This window comes from Strix uralensis, chromosome 5, assembly GCF_047716275.1.
Source record: "Strix uralensis isolate ZFMK-TIS-50842 chromosome 5, bStrUra1, whole genome shotgun sequence".
NCBI classification, from domain to species: Eukaryota; Metazoa; Chordata; class Aves; order Strigiformes; family Strigidae; genus Strix; species Strix uralensis.
In genome coordinates this window covers 79,741,947-79,764,139 of record NC_133976.1, presented here as the reverse complement: position 1 = coordinate 79,764,139, position 22,193 = coordinate 79,741,947, and the positions used below count along the sequence as shown (strand labels likewise).

Sequence of the window (22,193 nt, the reverse complement as noted above, 5' to 3'; positions counted from 1 at the left end):
CTAGATGTAACTCATTTTTTAATTCTTTTTTTCAATAATGGTTTATTTTTGGTACAGATGTAGATGCAAATTTTTTTTATTCTGATAGAACTGCCATCTGAATCAACTAAGTGCCATTTCAAGCACTCTTCTCATTAGAGTTACTGGATTTTAAGGTCCTTTTTAAATGAATTACAAGATTCTTAAAGATTAAAATTTCTTCAGATACTTGTAATCTGTGCTTATCTGATGTGTGAGGGTGTTGTAATATTTAGTCCTGACAATATCCTTAGTGTGTTAAATATTTTCCCAGTAAATAAACAACAACTGTTGGTACAGTCTGCTGACAAATGGGTGAGTGTTTAGGTTGCGGAATCGGGGAAGAAATGTTAAACGGGACAAATTCAGTGAAATTTGAAAAAGAGAAATACATGGACAGACGGGAATAATCTGGGCATGGAAATAAGAAGTGATGGAGAAGTGTAATGGGAAAATTTGGTACTTCAAGAGGGGGAAAGTTCATTGCATGGTTGAGAGAGCAAAATCCATATCGTGGGAAAGAAGAAGGTGCAAACTTTCACACAGCATTCATTATGAGAGGCAGGAGCAAACAGAAGGAAGTTATTTGGAGAAAAGAATAAAAAGGCACAGCCAAACTTGTTTTTCAGGAAGGGAAGAAAAATATAACTGGTGTTGAAAGGAGTTGGGGAAGAGGTGGAAAAAAAGATACTTTGGGGAATGGTGGAAGTGAGAAAAAGAATGCTTTTAGTAAGATGTGGTTAAAGAGGAGTTTGAGTGGGGAAAGAAGTACAACATTGATAAAGCAGAGAAAACCTTGACATCTGGAAGAGCAAGGAATAAATAATCTATGATGTGGAAAGGGATTTGATTCCTATGTGGAAGGGGCATTTTAAAAAAAATTAAATTTTTTTAACTCTGCTACCTGGTGTTACAAAGGTAAAAAGCTCTTACCACCAAGTTTCAGGGAGAATATTATTCCAGCCATGAGGATAATATGGGAGAAGGCAGGAAAGAGTACTTGGATACCAGAGAAAGCCATCATCCACTCAAAGCTGTGCTCCCTAAACCAATTTTAAATCTAATCAAGTCAACCTCGCCACAGTATTCCACTGACTTGATTTTTTTTAAACACATCCCAGTAATAGTCAATTACTTCACTGTATGTGTGGGTGAGAAATGTTACCACAAATTCTATTAGAGACAAATTGTGTGCTTTTATGTACTGCTCAAAGCATACAATTGAAAGGGACATCCTGAGATATTATTCTGTCTCTTGTTATCAAAGCAGCCATATTTTATAAACTTGCAGATAAAATGACCACTCTTCATATAAAAATTCATTAAGTGTTTCCCTCCCCTCCACCTGCTAGAAGATTCTTTCAAACCTTCCTTTACAATTTCTAGTCTGATTAAGGCTATGGCTGATTCACATCTATTTGTTTTTGTATTGGCATGTAGCATTTTTCTTTATCTGACTCTTGCTCACATTGGTTTGTTCACCTCATTTAAGCTGCAGGTCATCTTAAAGCTCCTCCTGCAACTTCTTGTACCATTTTCATTCTGCTGATGAGCTAGAGTAGGCAGAAGCTCTTTGCCTGTATGAGTTACCATCTGTAGCCTGAGTAACTGTTGGAGTGTTCTGGTTTGGTCATTCTTACTGTCTACTCTTTTTTTCTCTACTTCAGAAATATCTCTAGGGTAAATAGAAGTAGGGGCAGATTATTTGAAATGTGTATCATTTGCCATTCTGAAGGATTTGGTCACCATCTCAACTGTTCTATGAGCATGCATGAAAGTGAACAATATAATTTGTTAAACTACAACTAAATGCAACTTTAAAATTTGGAGTCAGAAGCATTTCATACCACAGGTGCTTTATTTTCTTTTTCTGTGTAATGCTTTGAAATGATCTTTGCATTCTAGTGAGTTACTGAATGATTCTGGCTTATTTTTAGAGTGATTCTATAGCCAAGATAGTTCCACAGCTTTATTATGCTGTTTGATATAGGGGAGGATTCTTCTTTTAACATAGTTAGATCATTATTTTGGGTTTTATAGCATCACTGTACATCTTGCCTTAATCTGTGATGTTTAAATTTGCAATATCCTCTTCCACTTCCATGTTTAATATATTAATTTCACTGGGGCTTTTAGAATGCTGATGAGAAACTGGCAAGCAGCAAATTAATTTCACTTCTTTTTACAATTTGCCAACTAAATTAGACTTTTCTCATACAAAGATTAAAACAGCATGAGGATTAAGGCTTTATAAATGCAGAATAGTTTGCAGAATCAGGACTCAAAATAAGACCTATCATCTTTTTAATGGATTTGCTATTTCACTTCAATTCTGAGCATCATGAAAAGCTCTCTTAAGTCCAAGAATAACCGAGAACACACATTGGGAAACAGTAGTATAAGCACTTTGTGAAATGAAGCGTTTGAAATTCCTTATTATTATTATAATGGTAAAATTGCTATTGCAAAGGAGGTAGTCTCTTTAGAGGTGCAGAAAATGGCAATAGAATATGGTAATTGAATTATAACCTGCTTTAAAAAGAGTAAGACGATGTTCGAGAACAGTGCCAAAGGTACCGGAAGCAATGTGAAGTCTCTTAGTAGGATTTTTCTTTCATTTTTGCCTAGGTTTTCTGTGATACAATACATCGGTTTAATTGTGTTCTCTAACCCATTCCTAATCAAGTCAGTTTGTTGTTCCGTTATCTTCTGGATTATCATTTTCCCATACATACTCAAAGTTAAAAAAAATCAGCTGTCTGTATATAAAGTGGGGAGGACGAACTAGTAAAGAGGTGTGTTTTGTCATTAAAGCCTCATTTTGTTATAAAGGAAAGTCATTCTGTTAAATCCAATGAAAATTTGATCATCATGCATGCTGTGCATGAATACTCTAGGGAATCTAGTATTAACAAAACATGAATAATTAATGACTAAAGCTAAGAACCAACATGTTTAGTAAATATACAAGATTGCCATATTCTGGGTGGGTACCCAAGAGCAGCAGTGTACCCCTTAGTCATTCACCATTGACAGGGCTGGATGGGCTTTTCTTTCTCTGCAGCTAAAAATTTAATTTGATTTCAAGTCCTGCTAGTTGTTTATTTAATATGCAGGATAGTTCATCGCATGCTCTATTTATGCTTTTATTTCTCAGTTCAAACTATACTTGAAATTTGCTTCTTCCTTTACTTAGCATTCTTCAACTTGCTCTTTTGGGAGATTGTTTCCTCTTCGAGTTGCTAAAAGTCTTGAGAGGTCAAGGAAGTGCTTTCCTTGAATAATTTTAAATCTGCTTTTTGCAAGTGAAATAGGGTCCTGAATGAATTATATGGTAGACATTTTTGGGAACAATCGACTGCTGAATAGTTCCTTGAGATTTAATATCTAAGTTCTCAGATTTCCATTCTAAGTTTTACTATAAACAGGATCTAAAAAGGATTTTGTGTGTTTACTATTTTTTTCTGTCGTGTCCTGGTTTTGATTAATGAAGTTGTTGCCATGTCATATCTACAGTAAATAACATTTTAATAAATTTGACATTCTAAACGGTTTTCCAAAAATTATGAGCATTAATATTTGTTTTATACTTGGGAAGCAATCATCCACTACTTTCCTATGAATCCTCATACTATGATTAGCTTTAGATCATCTAAAGCCCTTTTTTTCCTGTTTGTTTTTTAAGCAGGTGTTTTTCCCTGTGCAGACACAACCAATTATTTTATTCTCTTATAGTATCCAAGATTCTGGAGTAACATTAGAACACGCTTCATCACAATTGCTTTGAAGAAGGAACCAATTTTTACACACGAATATTTAGACATGTCTGATTAATTCTAGTTCTAGGGAGATGGATGGTAGCTTTCACTTAAAATAGAAGAGTATCTATGGAGTTTGGAGCATTTCCAGAGTAGAAGTTAGCTCGTTAAGCTTGACCACATTAGGTAACTGAGATCAGCTCAGGTACCACGATCATCTGAATTTGTGGACAAAAGTGTAGATGATTCAGAGATGTAAGTGAGCTCTATGTTTATCTAATACATGAAGATTGACTGGTGACTCCTGTTTCATTCTTCTCATCCTAATGCTTTGAGATTGCCATTGCTGTTTCTTTAGAGCCAATCCATTAAGGCCACTAAGTACCACAGTAGTGTAAGTCTATCGCATATGTATGGGAACTGTGGTCCCCCACTGTAACAGAAGACATTAAAGCCTTTGAAAAAAATCTTTGCAAAACCTGCATGTCATTTGCGCAAAATGAAAGATCCTAAAATGCTGCAAATTCAGATACAAAAAGACATGCTCATTCCGCGGTTTCATTTCCAGCTGGCCTTTGCTCTATTCCCACATTAGAAAGCTGATTCATTTCTTTAAAGACTTTTTAAAAGCACTGCAAGGTTACCATGCCAAAGAGCATGAAACCCGGCTCTGTTAGATACCATGTCTAGTTCTGTGGTCTGTGCATGAGACTGACATGAGCTATGACTACGTCCCCCCCTTAGAGAGAACTAAATCCCTTGCTTTGAGCAAAGCCTGACTATATAGTCTTGGCATTAAACAGAATATGGCAGTATATAGGACTGGCACTGTGCTGAATATGCAGTACTGGCTCTGCGGGGTTCTTTACCTCAGACAGCTCTGTAGCTGGAAGAGCCGTCAGCAAGACACCCACCGTGTTGCTGGTACATAGTAAGACTTGGCTGAAAACTGGGTAAGAAAAACTGTCCAAGCAACAGTTCCTCTAATCCATCCAAAGGTGAGCTACCCCGCTTTCCTCCATGGGCCTTCGCTCTGCCCCATGCAAGGTGTCGCAACCATCTGCTTAGGTTCTTCACCTTGTTGACTTCATATAGGATGGGAACTTGCAGATACATCTGCAATCCATGTTCTCCATATTTTCATGTTTTACTAGAGACGCAGGAAGATGCAGAAATGTCCAACAGTTCAAAGGAAGTCCAGTTCTGCTGTTTGCTACAAAAATTGCGTTTTAAACATTTATTAAGACCTGTAAATATTTTAAAGTCCTTCTGACTTGAGATTATTGCATTACATAAATGTTTAATAGATACAGAAGCTGCACTTAAAACGCTGATTAATGCATACATACCTCTGGAATATGTATGGTTTTCAGACTGGCACTAAGAGAAACAAACCTGAACAATTTTAGCACTCATTACAAGAAGCAGAGAAATGTCCTGTTACTACAGGAAGCCTCTCACAGCATGTATTCATGAGACAAAACTAATGACTGTTCACCTTTCTGACTGTTGATCCTCATTCAACTCTAACAACATTGCATGAGGTTTTCTGGCATTTTATGGAACGGAGATGTTAAACAAGCTCATTCTTAGTTATGTGATTTGTTTCAGAGCCACAGCATACCTGCAGATACCCTGCCACCTCGACCATGTCGTGGGTGTGTGTATCCCTCACGTGTTCATGGTCAAGTGTCCTGCTAGATAAGGACCAAGTCTTGTAATCCATTTAGTCCTGTTGATACCGATATAGAAAGCTCCTGCCACACATAAGAGAAGGAGATTATTTTTTTCCATTTCTCCTGCTTTTAGAAGGGTATGGCTTACAGGTCTGTGTACTAGGTGAGATCCATGCATCCTCTGTATGCTCTGAGTGCAGCCATCTCCTGTTCGCAGGCAGCCTCTGAAAGCTTCTAGGTTATCTGGAGTCCCTTTTTCCAACAGGAACCCTCAGAATCAGGATTAGGAGGGCTTCAGTGTCAAGTGCAGCTGTAGGAGGTTGGTAACTAACCCAGTTTGCTCATGGAGTTAGGAGGGGTTCTGTGTGCTCGTCTCTCAGGGCTGCGGGGGGGGGTGCCAATGGCCATAGAGCAGACCCAATTTTCTTATAGCACTGACACCACTTTAATTCCTCTTGTGAAATAGTTGATATGGCCTGGAATCCTTAGTCAACAACCCACAACAAATTTAGTTGTTTTCATACAAAATTTTCAACTTCAGGCCAAAAAATACAAGGAGCTATGTTTGCTCTGTATGGCAGACTGATGGTCACTCGATAGAAATGAACCACCGTGAGTGACAGGGGAGTAGGATGCCCAGGTTTATGATGCTTCTTTGCTGTCTGACAGCCTCTGAAAAGAGGGGGAAGCATGTGGCAGGGCAGGATGTGGCTGTATTCAGTTCATGTTTATCATGACATATATCCAGATCACATCAGCAAGATCTCTGATGCAGAAGGAATACATTAGCTATCACCATCATCCCTCCAGCTAATTATCCTGAGGCTTTTTATTTGATCAAAGGAAAAATGTGAGCATGCTATTTCACTCGGAAGCAAGAGCACACCTGGTTGAATACATCTACTGAAATGTCCTGCTAGAGGGAAAGCTAACATCTGTCTCCAGCTGGGAATCTCTTCATACCTCAAAAGCTTGCTTTGCATTTGAGATAAAAAGGAGGAGGTAACAGTAACACCCATCAAACGACTGTGACAGCACCCATGAGGAAAAGGCTGACTGCAGTCTTATCCTGGTTTAAGGTGTGAAGGACACACCATTCCTAAGGGCTTTAGATGGAGCCTCTGCCATTCAAAACCAAGTACAAAATTACTTAAACCTGAAACCAGTTAATTATTTCAGAAGTGTTCACCTGAATGCTTTCCATCTGACATCTTTACACTCGTGAAAAATAAGACTGAAATCCAGACACAGCAAATGAAGTGTGTGACTCCTTGCTTCGGAACAGGGATGGAGCCTATGTACTCTCCTCTTGCTGCATTTCCCAGCATGGAAATACTCATTAAGTGTGAGTCATTTATAGTTTTTAATCAGCTTCCAGTAGCCCTGGCAAAGATTTGCCAGGTAACCTGAAACATACTACAATAAGCAAAGAAAGATTACTCACCTCACCGTGTTCTCAAACACTTTAATTCTCAGTATCTCACAAGGAAACTCCCCGAACTGAGACTTTCCATCTTAAATTTCCTCCCACCTTGCACTGCTTTTCTGTAGTTATAAGACTTACTTTCTCATCTGAATTGCACTCAGTTGTGCCTCCTCCTAATCCTTGCACCATTGACTTCAAGGTTTCTTTTCATAAAAAAATAATTGCGGATTTAATTTTTGAAATTTTCCTAAGTGAAAAAGGAGGCTTTAAAAGCATCTGCTGTAGGAATGATACATATTGCACATAAAATCGCATTGCACACACAGCAGTAACATTTTTATGATAAAATAGCAAAGTACATTGTAAAATTAATACAAAATAGCTGAATTGTTATGTCCTTCCATATAACTGAAGGCAAATTTCTTAATAAATCACATATAGCTATAATTCCAGGAGGGAAAATATTTTGTTTTTCTTGAATGGGTGTCTCAGCATTTACCTGGATACCTCTGCAAACAGCACTTGCCTCTCCATATCGTGGCCACTTGCTCTGATTTGACCTTTTTTCCTACATCCATGTTTTTCAAGTTCAAAAAATGGTAAAAAACATATATGTAGATTGATTGCATTAATGGAGAAATCAATCACTTTAAAAAAAACCCCAAAACCCAACACCTCTACTTCAGACATAAAACTAAACCTGTTTTAACTAGAATAGTTACCTGCTAAGATGAGTCTGACTAAATTGAGCCTAAGAAAGGCTTAGGCAATGCCCAAACCCTGTCTTTGCAGAAGCTTTTACAGGAAACTGGGGCCTGTTGTGGGTTGCAGGTTTTGACTTGATGTAGGGCTGCAAATACCTGCTGACAGGATGGACACATCTTGCTAGCTAAAAAGTCATGAACTGCCACAGTAAAATTCTAGTTTTTAGAATAAGCTGAAGCATAATGGTTTTACTGTTATTATTCACCTGAATGTTATCCTGACAGCTTTATGTATTGGTGAAAAAATAGAAACAAGGGTATAAACTTTGGATTGATTTTTCTCTTACTGGGGAAAACAGCTTTGCTGGTTGTTTGTTTTTTAATTAAAAACTCTGACTGAAATGGGATTTTCAAACCCACATAACTTTACTTGAAATGCTGTCTCTCGTTTTCCAACACATCTGTTGCATAGTGATAGGATGTATACTACTAATCACCTGATAACTCAGGTCTGTATTTACTCAAAAAATAGGGACAGAGAAATCAGTTTCAATGTCAAAGTCAGTAACATTCTTAAAATATTGGCAAAATATATATTTAACAATGTATAAGTGAATGACAGTATTTTCTATTTTTTTCCTTCATGAATAAGTCACTGTTTTGAGTCCTAAGTGCCTCTGACTTGGCCAGCAGACATTTATTGACAGTGAGTCATAGTCCGGAGGCTTGAGCACTCCAGTAGAGTGACATTTCAAGTAACAGGGAAAAAAGGTCTGCTGGTCATCATGTGAACAGGGAAAATAGTTGATTTTTTCTCTTTTAACACAGAGTTCTTAAAAACTGATTTGCATGCAACCTGGGGAGGTAGCTTTTGGATATGTTGTCCTTTAGCGCACCAAAGAACAAAACCAGACTCAAATTTTTCAAAATTTTAAACCTTTGGCAAAGTTTTAAGTGCAACTGGAAAAGCAAGATATTTTTCTGTGGCATCAGGATTCTTGTACGTGATGATGAGTGACACAGCTAGCGAGAAAAGCATGTCACTGCTGGTTGGGAAGCATCTGCTCTAGTTTCCACTCTGCTGCTGGATGCATCTGATTATTTTTTTCTCTCTTCTTTCCAGTTCCCCAGATTTTTAAAATTTTTTTGTAATTATGGTAGAATGAAACGTATTTTCATCCAAACAAATGTTGGGAAGTGTTGGCAGAGCTCATGCCTGCACAGAGAGCACATTATGACCACAGGAACAGGCTTTCTTCGAACTTTGCATCATCTCCACTGGACTTACTTGCATGATCTTATCACTTGCTTGGGCGAGAGGACACGTCAGCCGTGCAGGATCCTGCCACTTTGTCGCACCCCCAGCTCCATGCTCATCTCCCCAGCACCTGGGGACACAGCCCTGTTACCGCCAGCTCTCCTGTCCTACAGCAGCAGCTGTACTGGGGGGGCAACCGCAGGACAGAAGCTGTATGCTGGGTACCAATGGGAAGGGATTTTGTAAATTTGTAATTATTTAATGAAAAAATTCAGGCTTGCTGAAAAGACAAATCCTCATGCTTCCTTCCACTGGAGCAAATTCAATTCTGTCAGTCTCTGTGGCAGTATCAAGGATCAGGCTCTTCTCCACTGTCTTACAAGCAATGAAGGAAATCACCCAAAAGCTGTGCACCCAAGAGCTGTGCAGAGAGGACGTTTCTTACCCCAAAAATGGAAGTTTCCATTTTTGTGTGCATGTGATTTCAATCTTCTAAAGACCCCAGCTCACCCCCTCCGTGGCTGAGCTCTGGAGCTGCTGTGAGGAACTGAAGGAGTTAATGCCTCAGACATTCATCAACGCGGAAAGCCTCAAGGACAAACTGCGGCCTTTGTGGTTAGTCTAAGGAATGAATTATCTGCCTTGGGAAGCGCAGAGTGTATCCAAGGGTGCACAGCTCCGCTCCCTTGCTGTTGTGTAGCCAAATTCCCTAGATAAGCCTCAAAGGAAGGAGACATAGACTGAGTAAAACCTTAAGGGTTAACGCCTACACTTTAATTTACAACTATAGCCTTGAAGAAGAGCTAAAAGATTGATATGAGAGAAAACAACTGACACCAGATGGAGCTAATGACTGGATAATTGCCTAAGAAACAAAAACTGAGAAAAAAGGTAAAGGTGGTAGGGGGGGATCCCGACCACCGACTCAGTTGGACAAAAGGGTTAATGCACCCCATTCCCCTCAACACACATGCAGAATGCATGTCGGGGTGATCCGAATTCTTTAACTCCTTCTTTTTCTTTTTTTCTTTCTTTTCTTTTCTTTTCTTTTCTTTTCTTTTCTTTTCTTTTCTTTTCTTTTCTTTTCTTTTCTTTTCTTTTCTTTTCTTTTCTTTTCTTTTCTTTTCTTTTCTTTTCTTTTCTTTTTCTTTTCTTTTCTTTTCTTTTCCTTTTCTTTTCTTCTTTTCTTTTCTCCTCCTTTCCTTTCCTTTCCTTTCCTTTCCTTTCCTTTCCTTTCCTTTCCTTTCCTTTCCTTTCCTTTCCTTTCCTTTCCTTTCCTTTCCTTTCCTTTCCTTTCCTTTCCTTTCCTTTCCTTTCCTTTCCTTTCCTTTCCTTTCCTTTCCTTTCCTTTCCTTTCCTTCCCTTCCCTTCCCTTCCCTTCCCTTCCCTTCCCTCCCCTCCCCTCCCCTCCCCTCCCCTCCCCTCCCCTCCCCTCCCCTCCCCTCCCCTCCCCTCCCCTCCCCTCCCCTCCCCTCCCCTCCCCTCGCCTGCCTCCCCTCCCCTCGCCTGCCTCGCCTTCCCTCGCCTGCCTCGCCTTCCCTCGCCTTCCCTCGCCTTCCCTCGCCTTCCCTCGCCTCCCCTCCCCTTCCCCTTCCCCTTCCCCTTCCCCTTCCCCTTCCCCTTCCCCTTCCCCTTCCCCTTCCCCTTCCCCTTCCCCTTCCCCTTCCCCTTCCCCTTCCCCTTCTTATAGATTTATCAATAACAGACCACATCACTTCTTATCCTTTTCCAAGTTTAAGTTGTTTCTACCACAAGTACAACGTTTTAACCAGTCGTTTGGTGTCATTTCACCTTAATTTAACCCAAGGGGATCATGAAACCTTTACTACTCCCTGGGCTCCTAGTCCAGGTCGCAACAGCTACTGGTCTATGTCGTGTCTGTCCCCCCTCGCCCCTCCCATGCCTGGGCTCAGTCCCCTGGCATGCACTACCCCACCTGCCCCCACACAGTCAGAGGACTTCTCCTGGAACCTTGTTTCTGTGAGGTGCCACAGCTCATCTTTGTGAATGCAGACGTTACTGAAGCTGACAGACTCTCTCAGGGCGGTGTACTGGCCTGCTTTGACCCACGTACTGTGGGAGCAGGATTGCATCACTAGAAGGGTGCGTAATCTGTGCCCTGCCAAGCTGCAGAGGGAGGGCAGAGCAATCAGCACAGTGGCTGGAGCCGGGCTAATCGCTCACTTAGATCGAGCCCTTCTCAAGGCCTTCTTAATTGTCTCCCTCTCTGACTGAGATTGCAGAGGAAACAAATCACCAATGTTTTGAAATGTGAAGATTGTTGTCTTAATACCTCACAGCCGGGCTGTGATTTGAGGAAGCTATGCTGCAGTTCTGCTTATTCATTAGGGAGTGCAGCGTGGTGGGGTGTTGGAGGTGGGAACAAGCTTAGGCTCTAAAGATAGCCAGTGCCCCACCATGTGCTATGACACCTACTCAGCAGATTTCTTATTTTCTGTTTTCTCTGCTCTCGCTGTGAATAATGTTTGCCTTGTGAGGAGTGGGGCTGGCAGAGTAAATGGCCTGTCTGCCACTGGCAGTGCTGCACCCAGAATATGGCATCCAGCTTTGGGGTCCTCCCCAGTTCAAGAGTAATATTAAGCTGCTGGAAAGGTAACAGAGATGGGATACCAAGATGTTCATCAACCTAAAACATATCACTTACAAGAAGATGTTGAGGACTGGCCTTATTTAGTCTGGTGATGGCATGGATAGCTAGGAATCTAGTAGCAGTCTACAACTACTTGAAGGGGACTTGGAAAGAAAGTGAATTCCAACTCTTCTTCCAGCAGTGATAGATGATGGACACACGTTAAAGTTAAAGTGTCTCAAAGTGGACACTAGGAAAAAAAATCTCTGATGGGTGGGTAGTACAGCACTGGAACAGGTTGCCCAGAGAGGCTCTGAGCCCTCCATCCCCTGAGGTATTGAAGCTTTGGCTGGTCAAAACCATGGCTGACGCAGTCTTGGTGACCTTCAACAGCAGGGCAGCCCAGCTGACCTCCAGGGTCCCTTCCAACAACACAGTCATGATGGTGAGCAGTTACTGCCTAAATGTATGCTTTTCCTAAGTGTAATTTATGATGCTGATTTCCTCACCAAGTTTGTCTTCAAAACCCAGTTGGAAGTTTCTGCTTTTGGGTTAGATGTGGCCTCACTGGAAATCATGGATGAGACCACGCAGGTTTGGGGACTGCTGGAAATGTTTAACTCAAAGCCACTGTTAGTGAATTCACAAGAAGGTGGGCAAGCACATGGCCTAAAGCTCATCAGATAGCTGGAGTTTATGTCATCTGACTGACTCTAAAACACCCTTGCTTGAGGTGGGACAATGTTTCTGGGCATGTGACAGGTCTTAAATTGACAACCCTCAGCCTTGCTGGCTGGAAACTTGAGACGGAAGGGAGCAAGAGGGATGTTGTTTGATGACTTCAGTTTTTCTGCTCAAAAGCAGTAGGTAGTTTTAAGTCTTCCACTTGTCCTGCCACAATAACCCTTGTGAGAAAGCAAAGCTATGCAGAAAAAAATCCCACCCTGAAAAATGCACCCTGAAAGCACGAGCCAGAAATAAAGCACACAGAGAGGCACTTTCTTTCTTCAATTTAATTGAAGTTACTTAGAAAAATAATCAGGCTTGAATGGCTTTTTTTAAGGAAAGATTCATGAGCAGATCACACTTGTGTTGGCAATGTATAATTTAGCTTTTTTCTTTATTAACAGTATATTTAGGTATGAGGAGATACTTTTCTACAACAAGCCTTCTACTGCATACAAATAGGTTAAAAAAAAAAATCCAACCCCACATCGATGTTAAATTATTCGTACACATTGTATTGTGCATGCATGTAAGAAAATAACACTCTCTGTAACAAGAGTAATAGTAAGGACAGTCCCTTTTTGTACCTGAAAAGTGCAGCAGACTACAGTGGAACCCTAAAACATCTGGGGTCAATTTACTTCTAAAAGCACTTCTGCTTGTGGATTATTAATTCACTTGTTTTACACAGCGCATGGTTCAGGCAGTTTGCACGTTTCTGTGATAATGGACATGGTTTACAAAGAGGCTGAAGTCAGGTGGTGGGGGCACCTCCCACCACCCAGGAGTCCCCACTATGTTCAGATGGGCAAAATCCAGCCTGGGCTCCAGGTTAAGGTGCTTGGGGCCATGTGGGGGGAACAAACCCCTGGCGGTGGGTATCGCGCCAGGTAAGGAGCCGCAGGTGCTGCTGGGCTCAGCGCTAGCCCTGCCAAATGATGGGGAGGCACCAGCTGCTCAGAACTGGGGATCACCGCTCCTCGAGCCCAGCGGCTTTGAGGGGGCTGGGTACAGAGGTGGGGAGCAGGAGCTTCCCTGCTGGGTCCTCTCTGTGCTCACCACTGCTCGACCACAACCAACGCACATCCTTCTAAAACAGCAGCTCCCCGAGCAGCCCCACAGGCACAGCTCTATTTTTGCATTTGGCTGTGGCTGCAGTTTTGCCTGTTTGTCTCCTGGGACCAGCTGTGGCCACAGCAGAAACGAACCTGGGATGGAGGCAGAGGTCAGGAGCAGACCAGACCCTCTTCTCTACATGGGAAACCTTGTGAAGAGGTGGGGGCAAAACCAACTCCGTTCCCGGCTGCCCCCGCACTGCAGGTGGCGGCTGCCAGCTCGCTCAGATAAGGAGGAACGACCCTGAACATCCTGTGTGGGTGCAGTGGAAATAAATAGTTTTTGGCTCAGTCAAAACAACACACCCAGTAGACCAAAAAAAGGCTATTCCTTAACATTTGTGGCCCTCCCTTGACCTGGTGAGGGCTTCCTGATCACCATGCAGGACACAGTCATATCCAGCATGTCAGCTGTTCATCTCAAACACAGATCTACAGCCCATTCACAGCACCCCAAGACAAACAAAACACACTAGATGGACAGTCCATAGCAGTTCGGGATCAAGGTTTTTAAAAAGCAAGTGACTTCTTTTAAGTACCCACTTAAGTCCACATAAAAGACATCTCAGTGCTGAGCATCCACCCTTAGGGCAGCCCTCTGCGGGGGAATTTGGGTAATGAACATGTTTTTCACCTAAAGCTTTTCTATCATAGCTCTCAAATAGGGTTTTTGTGTCTCCAAAGCAAACTAAGAATATTTCAGAACATAAAAACATGGTGGTGACAGAGAAAAGTACAAAAAGAAAGAGGGAAGCATACCCCGTTTTTAAAATACTTACTTTCTGAAGCAATTTTTTTCTTAAATGAAAAAATTCACATTACATTCTGTTGGAGGGATTAACAGCTAACTGAAGAGAAAACTGGACTAAAATATGAACACGGTCAGATACAAGACCAAACAAGCACACAAATAGCTTGAGGGAAATATTGGGGGGGGGTGGGGGGGGGTGGGGCGCGAGAGGGGGAATCTATCCTCAGACAGATTTTTTTAAAAAAAAACACCTTATAACCATTGAACTACGAACGAAAGCAAGCCAGGGCACACTGTGATAGGCACTTGCAACAGCTCCACATACTCTAGGTGACACAAAACTGCTTTCAAGTAAAACACCAGCCAGCGATCAGGAACTCGGAGCTGTCAGGAGCAGACAGACAGCTCTTCACTAGCCACTGGGTCAGTGCTCTGGGTTATAAATAGGACCTGGGTTATGAAAACTGTGGCTGTCCCAGAATGATTGAGAGATTTATTTGTAGGGTATGATAAAAAAATAATGACCTGAATCCTGGCGAAGACCAAATCTAATTGTGAAAGGACTTCAGCTGCTGTTTCTTATGTTAATTTGTTCTTAGCTGAGATTTATTCAGCAACTTATTTTTATAAAATAAGATAGAACCTATTTTTCTTCTTTAACCACATATGTGTCCTGGAGACTAATGTAATTCAGTGGATATTATCAGCTACTGTACAATACGACATTTCAGGATCTGGCTCTGATACTGTTAAAACAGCTCTGCCTTCAGCTGAGTTTATTTAAATCTTCACTCATTTCTAGAAGCGTTTGGTCTGATCATAAGATTGACACCATAAGATAAAACTCCATTTTAATCGTCAATCAACTTTAAACCAGATTTTAGGTTCCCACAAGTGCTTCAATTTAAGCCTCTGCCTCCTTTTGCCCATCAGCTGGCTGCCGGCGCTGCCGCCTCAGGACGGGACAGCTTGGGGTGGCTACAGACCATTCCGCAGGCAGGTGCCTGCTGCCCACTCAGCCGTACACCTCATCTGCATCAAACTAAAGCCAACATTCATAGAATTCAGTACTTCTGCTCACTAGCTTGCTAACAGACGCACACTGAAATCCCATTTTTCATTATTTATTTGCTGTGAATAGATTACTACTCGCTTGCCCAAAGCAATTGCTCGGTGTGCTATGCCTGGGACAATCTGCCATCCCAACAAGCTGTTAAACTCAAAACAATCATTACTGAGACATTCACCTTAACTAAAAAGGTCATGATCTTACACTAGAGCTGACTTAGATGAAATACTAACCCACTGGAAATTAGAAACGACCCTGTCAATGGTATTTAGGCATCAACTAAGAAAAGACTCCCCATTCCCCCTGGGAAAAAGCCATGAAACCAGCACATAGAAAGATAAGACCTTTTTTTATTGCCTTGCATGCTCAGAGATCAACATGAAGACTTTCTGAATTTTCAAATGACATGCCCACATCCTTTATAGCAACATATCATGACCAGTGTTTTTTGAGCCAATTTGGATTGCCCATCTTAAGATCAGTTAGGGAAGAATGACTCACAGAGGATGGTGCTCCTCCCACCCCCATCCTGGATAGGAACTAAGTGAATGCCAATTAATTGCTTTGGACATCCAAAAATCTCTACAGTCACTTTCAAAATGATGATTTTTTCTGATGGACCATCCACAAATCTGCATCTGTTTGGGCTGGCAGGCTTCAAATTAAAAGACAATGGGACTGGTCATATTCTTGATAAAATCATTAAGCCCAGATTTACAAAAAGTTCATCATTTCTCTTCCCAAGGAATACATTCACATTTCTTTCAGTCATGGGTATCTATGAACACCCATGGATATCATGAATCTATCAAAATCTGGTTTATTTTTCCCTCTCAGGGCTAGACAGATTTTTTTAGTATGCTTAAGTGCAATATCACTCTCTGAAGAAATTATTTCCACCACTCTTTTCGAAGTGTGTGGTATCAAGAACCATTCCCTTGTTTACCTGCATCAACGGCTAATGGAAGAATATTATTACCCAGAGACAAACTCAACTGAGGAAAGCACAAAACCAGACTCCTTTTGTCCAAACGTTATCTCTGCTGCTGAAGTGACACCTACCAAGAGACCATGTTTTAAATAAGTATAAATAACATTAATTAGAATTTGAGGAATGCAAGATCAATGAAATTCACCAGAACACAATTAACGTTTTTTTAACAGTGTAGCAGTATTATTCATTTCTACAGCTAGATCGTCACAATCCTGTTACCCTGCAAAGAGAGCTGTCCTTTCTTACAGTTGATTTAAATAATTTTGACTGTGCTGCTCGCAGCATCATTCAAAAAAAGAAAATATTAATTTACAAAATAACCCATTCTCCATATTTATTATGACAAATAAAAATCTTAAATAAAACAGGCTTTCTCTCCCCTCTCTCCCCCCAACCCATCCCTCATTCCAATTTCAGGTAGCTTGGCACTGAGTAATTGAACATTAAAAAATCAAGTTTGTAGACTTCATACAGCTGCGTTTGGTGTTCGGAGCTGATGTTCTGGAAGAACTCTGTGGTCATTTCGTCAGTAGTTCTCGTAGACTTTGCATAGGTGGGGAACTTCAGGTAGTTGCCAACTCCCGCCAGCTGGAGAATGTAATTTGAATCCTCTTCGAGTGTTTCGTACTTTCCTATGAGGTCGTAGTGGATGTGGCAAGGGTGGCAGAGGGAGTACACAGTCTGCCAGTGCTCGTTGAAGGGCTCCTCTCTTTGGGTGTGCGGGTCGATGAGATACGCCACAAACTCTTCAAATTTCACATCATCACCTTTACGCAGAGCTTCCTGGGTTGCGTTTTTCCTCTGGCGCCTCACAATTTTGGTGCCGTATCGCTTGTGGAAGGACGTGTTGTACTTCTGGGTGAACTTGTTCCTGTAGGCTGACACCAGTCTCTCAAAAGGCTCACGAACAAAGAGGAACTTCATGTAGTTTTTCAAGCGGTGGTTGATCTCTGGGATGCTGTACTGGTTGAGAGTCTTCAAGTTCGAAGACACGTGGGCTTCATTGGCTGGGATTTCCATTGGATCGCTGTACTTGCCTCTTCCCGTCAAAACCATCATGACTCTCTTCCAGTTTGTGCAGGCCACTTTGGGAACATAGCAATAGATCATTTCATGATCTTCATCCACAACCAGGTGTTTGAGGTCATTGGGCGTCAGCACACGGCGCTTTCTGTTAGATACACTGTTTGCTCGGCACGTGTCTGTCACTTGGTCTCGTCTAATCTGATGAAGAATTGCTGTGTTGGACAACTGCAAAGAAAGCACAGGCACTGGTAAGTCAAGTGGCTGGGAAACTCTTACTGCCTTTTTGCTTCTTATACAAATTCATAGAAAAGTAGATTACTGCCTGTATAGAACAGTTCATTATGTGGCTGAGTAAAATTGTTCCTGTGCTAGAAAATAAACTCTTTTTCGTCTCCAAACTTCCTGATACCTGCTGCTTAAATGTTGTTCACAAAGTGACCAGGACTTTGCTTTGAAGTCAACACAAAGGAGGACAAACGCTCACACAGCCTGGTGGCAATCCTGAGATGTGATCACTGCTTTTCTTAATCCTGGAACACAGATCTCTGCTCCACTCACACCCATCCCATGGCTACAGCAGTGCTGGACCCTGCCTGACCTTTTGCTGCTGAGATGGGGAAGGAAAACACCAGAGCTGGAAAATTTGTCAAAATGAAAACAGTATGCGCTCTTATTGCTGATATCTTTTATGCTAGAGAATTTAATAATCATGGCCCATTTCTTAGCTATGACCTTGGCAGAAGAAATTAAGCCCATGATGATTTCTGCTACTCCCCAAGGGGAACATTCACTCAGATGTGATTTCTTGAGGAGCAGAGAGAATATTAACTGTAAATCTGCCTCTCTGCTAAAGCCATATTGACAGAGAAGGGAAGAGCGTGTGGCCTTCTAACACACACAGCACTATGTTCACCTGTAGCCCTTTATTATTTTGTTAATAGCACCCAAACTTTCTACTATTACTGCTACTGGATGCTTTGGAGTGGTTGTAATCTGTCTCTGGGGGGACCCACACGGCAGCTGTGCAGAGATGGCCACTCTCTCACCACCAGCCACCTCCTGCCTAGACTGTGTCCAGCGACAACAGCGAGAGCTTCTGCTAAGGCAGGTAATGAGCTCCTCTGGGAAACGGAGAATATTAGTCCAAGCAAAGGATCATGCCGATGCAGGGCTCCTGTGTTTGGTTATTCAGAGCCACCTGAGGTGTCTCTGCATGGCACAATGTTTTGCTGTGCAGCCCTATCCTCCCTGCTACAAATACCTTTTTACATATTCTGAATAACTTGCATCAAAGCAACAGGGGGAAGGTTTTGGTAATGTTATTTACATTTACTTAACACCACTTACCTGTGGATTTCGAAGACCCTCACGCTCAGCAATTAGTTTAGCCTCAAAGCCAAGTATTAAGGCAAGTATTGACCTTCCTATTTGATAGGCAAGGAAGTCTGAGATTTCTTCTTGTGCACTGAGTCTTTCAAAAGTGTTTATCTGATACCTTCTAGTTAGGTTAACATGAATCACAGGACACTTCAGTGAAGCAGTTGAGGCAATGTAGATTGTATACATCTGCTATGGGGGTGCCTTTGGTTATAGGGTTCTTTCCCCTTGCCAGTATAATACCCTTGGCAAATGGTTTTGCACCAGCTTGGCGGTTCATACTGAACCTCCAAGTTCCTGAAGTCATGTGTCAAATCTCTGCTTTCAATACCAGTAGTTAGCCATGACGCATATTAAAAAACCCCTCAAAGAACAGGATCCAAATGCACTTTAGAGGCAAAACCCAAACCAAATCCTGAGATGGGATCAAGCTGGTTGTAGGATTTCTAAGCTTTGGAGGGAAAGGAAATAGAAATAGTATTGATACAGAGAAGCCCTAAAAGCCCAGTTTTCACCCACCCAAGGGCCAGCAAAAGTTTTTGCAACACATGAGCAGCAGAGACTCTCCCTCCCTCTGAGCTGCAGTGAGTTGCAGAGGAATGTTCTTGTGGGATGGGCAACACCAAGGGCTGGTGCACCTCAGACTTGGGCAGAAGGATTTTTTCTTCACGACAGCATTTATATGCCAAGCCTGGGACCTCTGTATTTTGTACAGTGCCACCCACCACTTCTCCTCTGAATTCCTTGATGCTTTCCTCATCTCATCTCTTTAGTCCCTTTGTTCAGTAAAATGTTGGCTAATCGTTAAAACACGCAATAGTCCAATGCAGCTCCTTCAGACAGGTTGGCTCGTCTGTCTTTTGTGCGTGTGTGGTATCCCCCTGAATACCTCCCAGGTGCGCTTCAAGGGCAGTTTTGTGTTATAGTTGAGGAGATGAGAAGCCAGATGTGAAATGTGCTTCATGTTTCCTAGGAAAACTAACTGGCAGGGAGTTTCCAAAATAAGATGTTAGAAAGCAGTTGTCAAGGACCACACAGATTTTAGAAGAAAATTACTTTTTCTGTTAAAAAAAAAAAAAAGTTCCTATTTCAATTTCTGCTGTCCTCAGAGAGCAGAACTAATGGTCAGCTCTATACTGGTTAAAGTTACCAGTGAATAATTTCCAAAGAACAAAACAAAACCCTATGCAAATACACAGGCATACAAATTCTCCTCTTCAGATAGATAAAATGCTGAAATCTCTCCTGTTGCAGATTTTCATCAATATCATACAGCACAGTACTGCTGTTTCCCTCCAGTTCTATATTAAAAAAAAAAAAAAGACTGAATATACTGCTACATTACAATATGTTAATGCAGGGTATTTGCTTTTCTGGTGCTGTTTTTGGGATAAATACAGAATTAAGTGGATGAGGTTCTATGGCCTGTATGAGATAGAAGGTCAGATTTGATAATCTAATGGTTGCTTCAGACCCTAATCTGCAGATGAATCTTTGTGGAGCTGTGCTTTGCTCCTGATTTCATTCCTACATCAATAGGCTAAGCACTTCTTCACCATACATTAACATTAATGAGATTTTCAGGCATTCGGAGTAAGGGTAAAATGCAGCCTTAGTATTTGCAATTGCAAATGAGATTGTACTACATTAAATTCACTTAAAAAATGATACTCGTGCATTTTGAAGTAGTACCTGTCTCCCACTCTTTTTAACGTGGAAGAAATATGAAGAAATGGCATACAAGTTTGGTCAGCTACATTTACTAAGTATACACCAACACCCCAGGGTCAGCTCTGCACGTGCTCTGGTCTGTCTGGTGGCACACAGAACACATTAAATATCAGTGTAACACTAGAAGAGTATTGCCCTATTCTCATAAACTACAGTACCATTTGGTATGGCTGATGGATGAAGGATCATGTGGGAAATAGTTTTGAAAGCTCTACCTTTTTTTTTTTTTTCTCTCCTCATACTGACTTCAGCTTATTTAAAAAAAGGCCAATTTAGAACTATGTCAACTGTATCAAAATCCATTTTCTTCTGCAGCTGACTAACACACCTGATGCACCCTGGAAGAGCTGTTTCCCCCAGAGAAGCAGAGTCCTGCTGGCTCTCCTTGAGGTTTAATGGTAACAGCCCTCTTGCTGAAGGAGTGGGCAACATGAAAGCCACACTCGCACTGCACTAGTGAGAAGTCGGGCAAGGCACCGGAGAACCTTTAATGGAGCTCCTGCAGAACCACCAAACTCTTTCTTGTAAGCTGCAAACCACAGAGGATGTGCTCCATGGTCCCCAGAGCCTACAGCACCATGCGAGTTAATCATAACATCATTTTTCAATTCGATATTTTGAAATTATATATTAACACAGAGTTATCTGACACTAATATGGTTCCTCCGAATTTTAAGTTACAGGCAAGGCTTTTAAGCCACATAATAATTCCACTCCTGAAGCTGGTGAGGGGAACGGGGAGAAGAGTAAGATTACACGAAACTAGAGGTCCATTTGGCCAGTGAAAATGTGCTCACAACTAATGAGGAAAATACACCCTACAGATTTAAGCAGCCAGAGATAAGATCCAAGGGACAGGTATCTTTAAACCCATGGATGGTAAAGGGCAAGCCAAACAATTAGGGCCATGGACTGTCTTCCCCCAACGCTATTATAGATGTGGCTACTGCGGAGTTGTAAGAGTGCAGCTGCTGCCTGGACACCGACTGCTGCATCGATGGTCATTACCAGAGGTCCCTGCTGATCCCTCAGTTCAAGAAGCCACAATAAGTAATGGCCTAAATCCACCCCACTTTGGGAGAGGGCACTCTTAAGCAAGCTCTGAGAGCAGCATGGGGATGGTGATAAAGCTATTGCTCAGGTCTGTCCTCTGACAGTTCAACTTGGACTTCAGCTGGGCATTAAAGGTTTTGGGAAGACATCCGATAAAAGCATGCATTCTTTCCTGAAAGGACTGACAACACCGTAGATGCACCTGATGATGCGTTTTTTTCCTGCAGAAGACGTAAAAGGGGACAGAGAAGAAGGGGACGTCAAGATCAAAGTTTTTCTTCCTTTTCTGATGCAGCAACCGAGTTGAACAGGGAGGCAGCATGAGCAGCGGGAGAATCCCACGCTCAGCAGCATTTAAAAAAGAAGAAAAGAAAAAAAAGTAGTCTGGAGACACTGATCCCAGAAGCTTCTCATCTCCATCAGTCCCAAACTAACAACGAGGGAGGAAAGCAAAGTCCAGCACACTCTGCTCATGTGGATGTCTTCCATACAGCTGGGGGGGCAGGTAGTGCACTGGAGAATATACTGACCAGAAATATATATACTGACCAACTGACAATCATCAACCCACGGCATGCAAAGGTTATTCAAGGTAAATCACAGTAATGAGATAGGAGGTATTTTCTTCTGGTTATTTAGGCACAGCAGGATAAAATAATCTTTGAGGGCCTTTCTAAGCTTGATGGTCAAGGTGCAAGTTCAGATTTAAACACAGGACATCTTTAATTTTTTTTTTTTTTTCTAAATATAGTAGTGTACTGCAAACTAGGAGCAGAGATCAATCCAGTTCACAGGTACCTGCACTGAAAGCACTTTTAAAATAGAAGGACAGAAATACCTAAGTGTCACTCAAGAAAAACATTCATTAAATTTTGTCTCGCTATAAAAAATTAGTGTGCAGAGAAGTATCCCCCACACTTA

At 41.7% G+C, this 22,193-nt stretch overlaps 1 protein-coding gene across 2 annotated transcripts in view; it reads right to left on the bottom strand.

Annotated features, from left to right (window-relative positions):
• Window positions 1-12,424: 12,424 nt before the first annotated feature.
• Window positions 12,425-22,193, bottom strand: part of CHST11 (carbohydrate sulfotransferase 11) — a 178,679-nt gene continuing 168,910 nt past the window's right edge. For both annotated transcript variants that reach the window (XM_074871887.1, XM_074871888.1), the window contains exon 3: window positions 12,425-17,336. In XM_074871887.1, coding sequence (XP_074727988.1) covers window positions 16,488-17,336 — 849 coding nt within the window. In that variant the 3' untranslated portion in view covers window positions 12,425-16,487. The remainder of the gene's footprint in view (window positions 17,337-22,193) is intronic.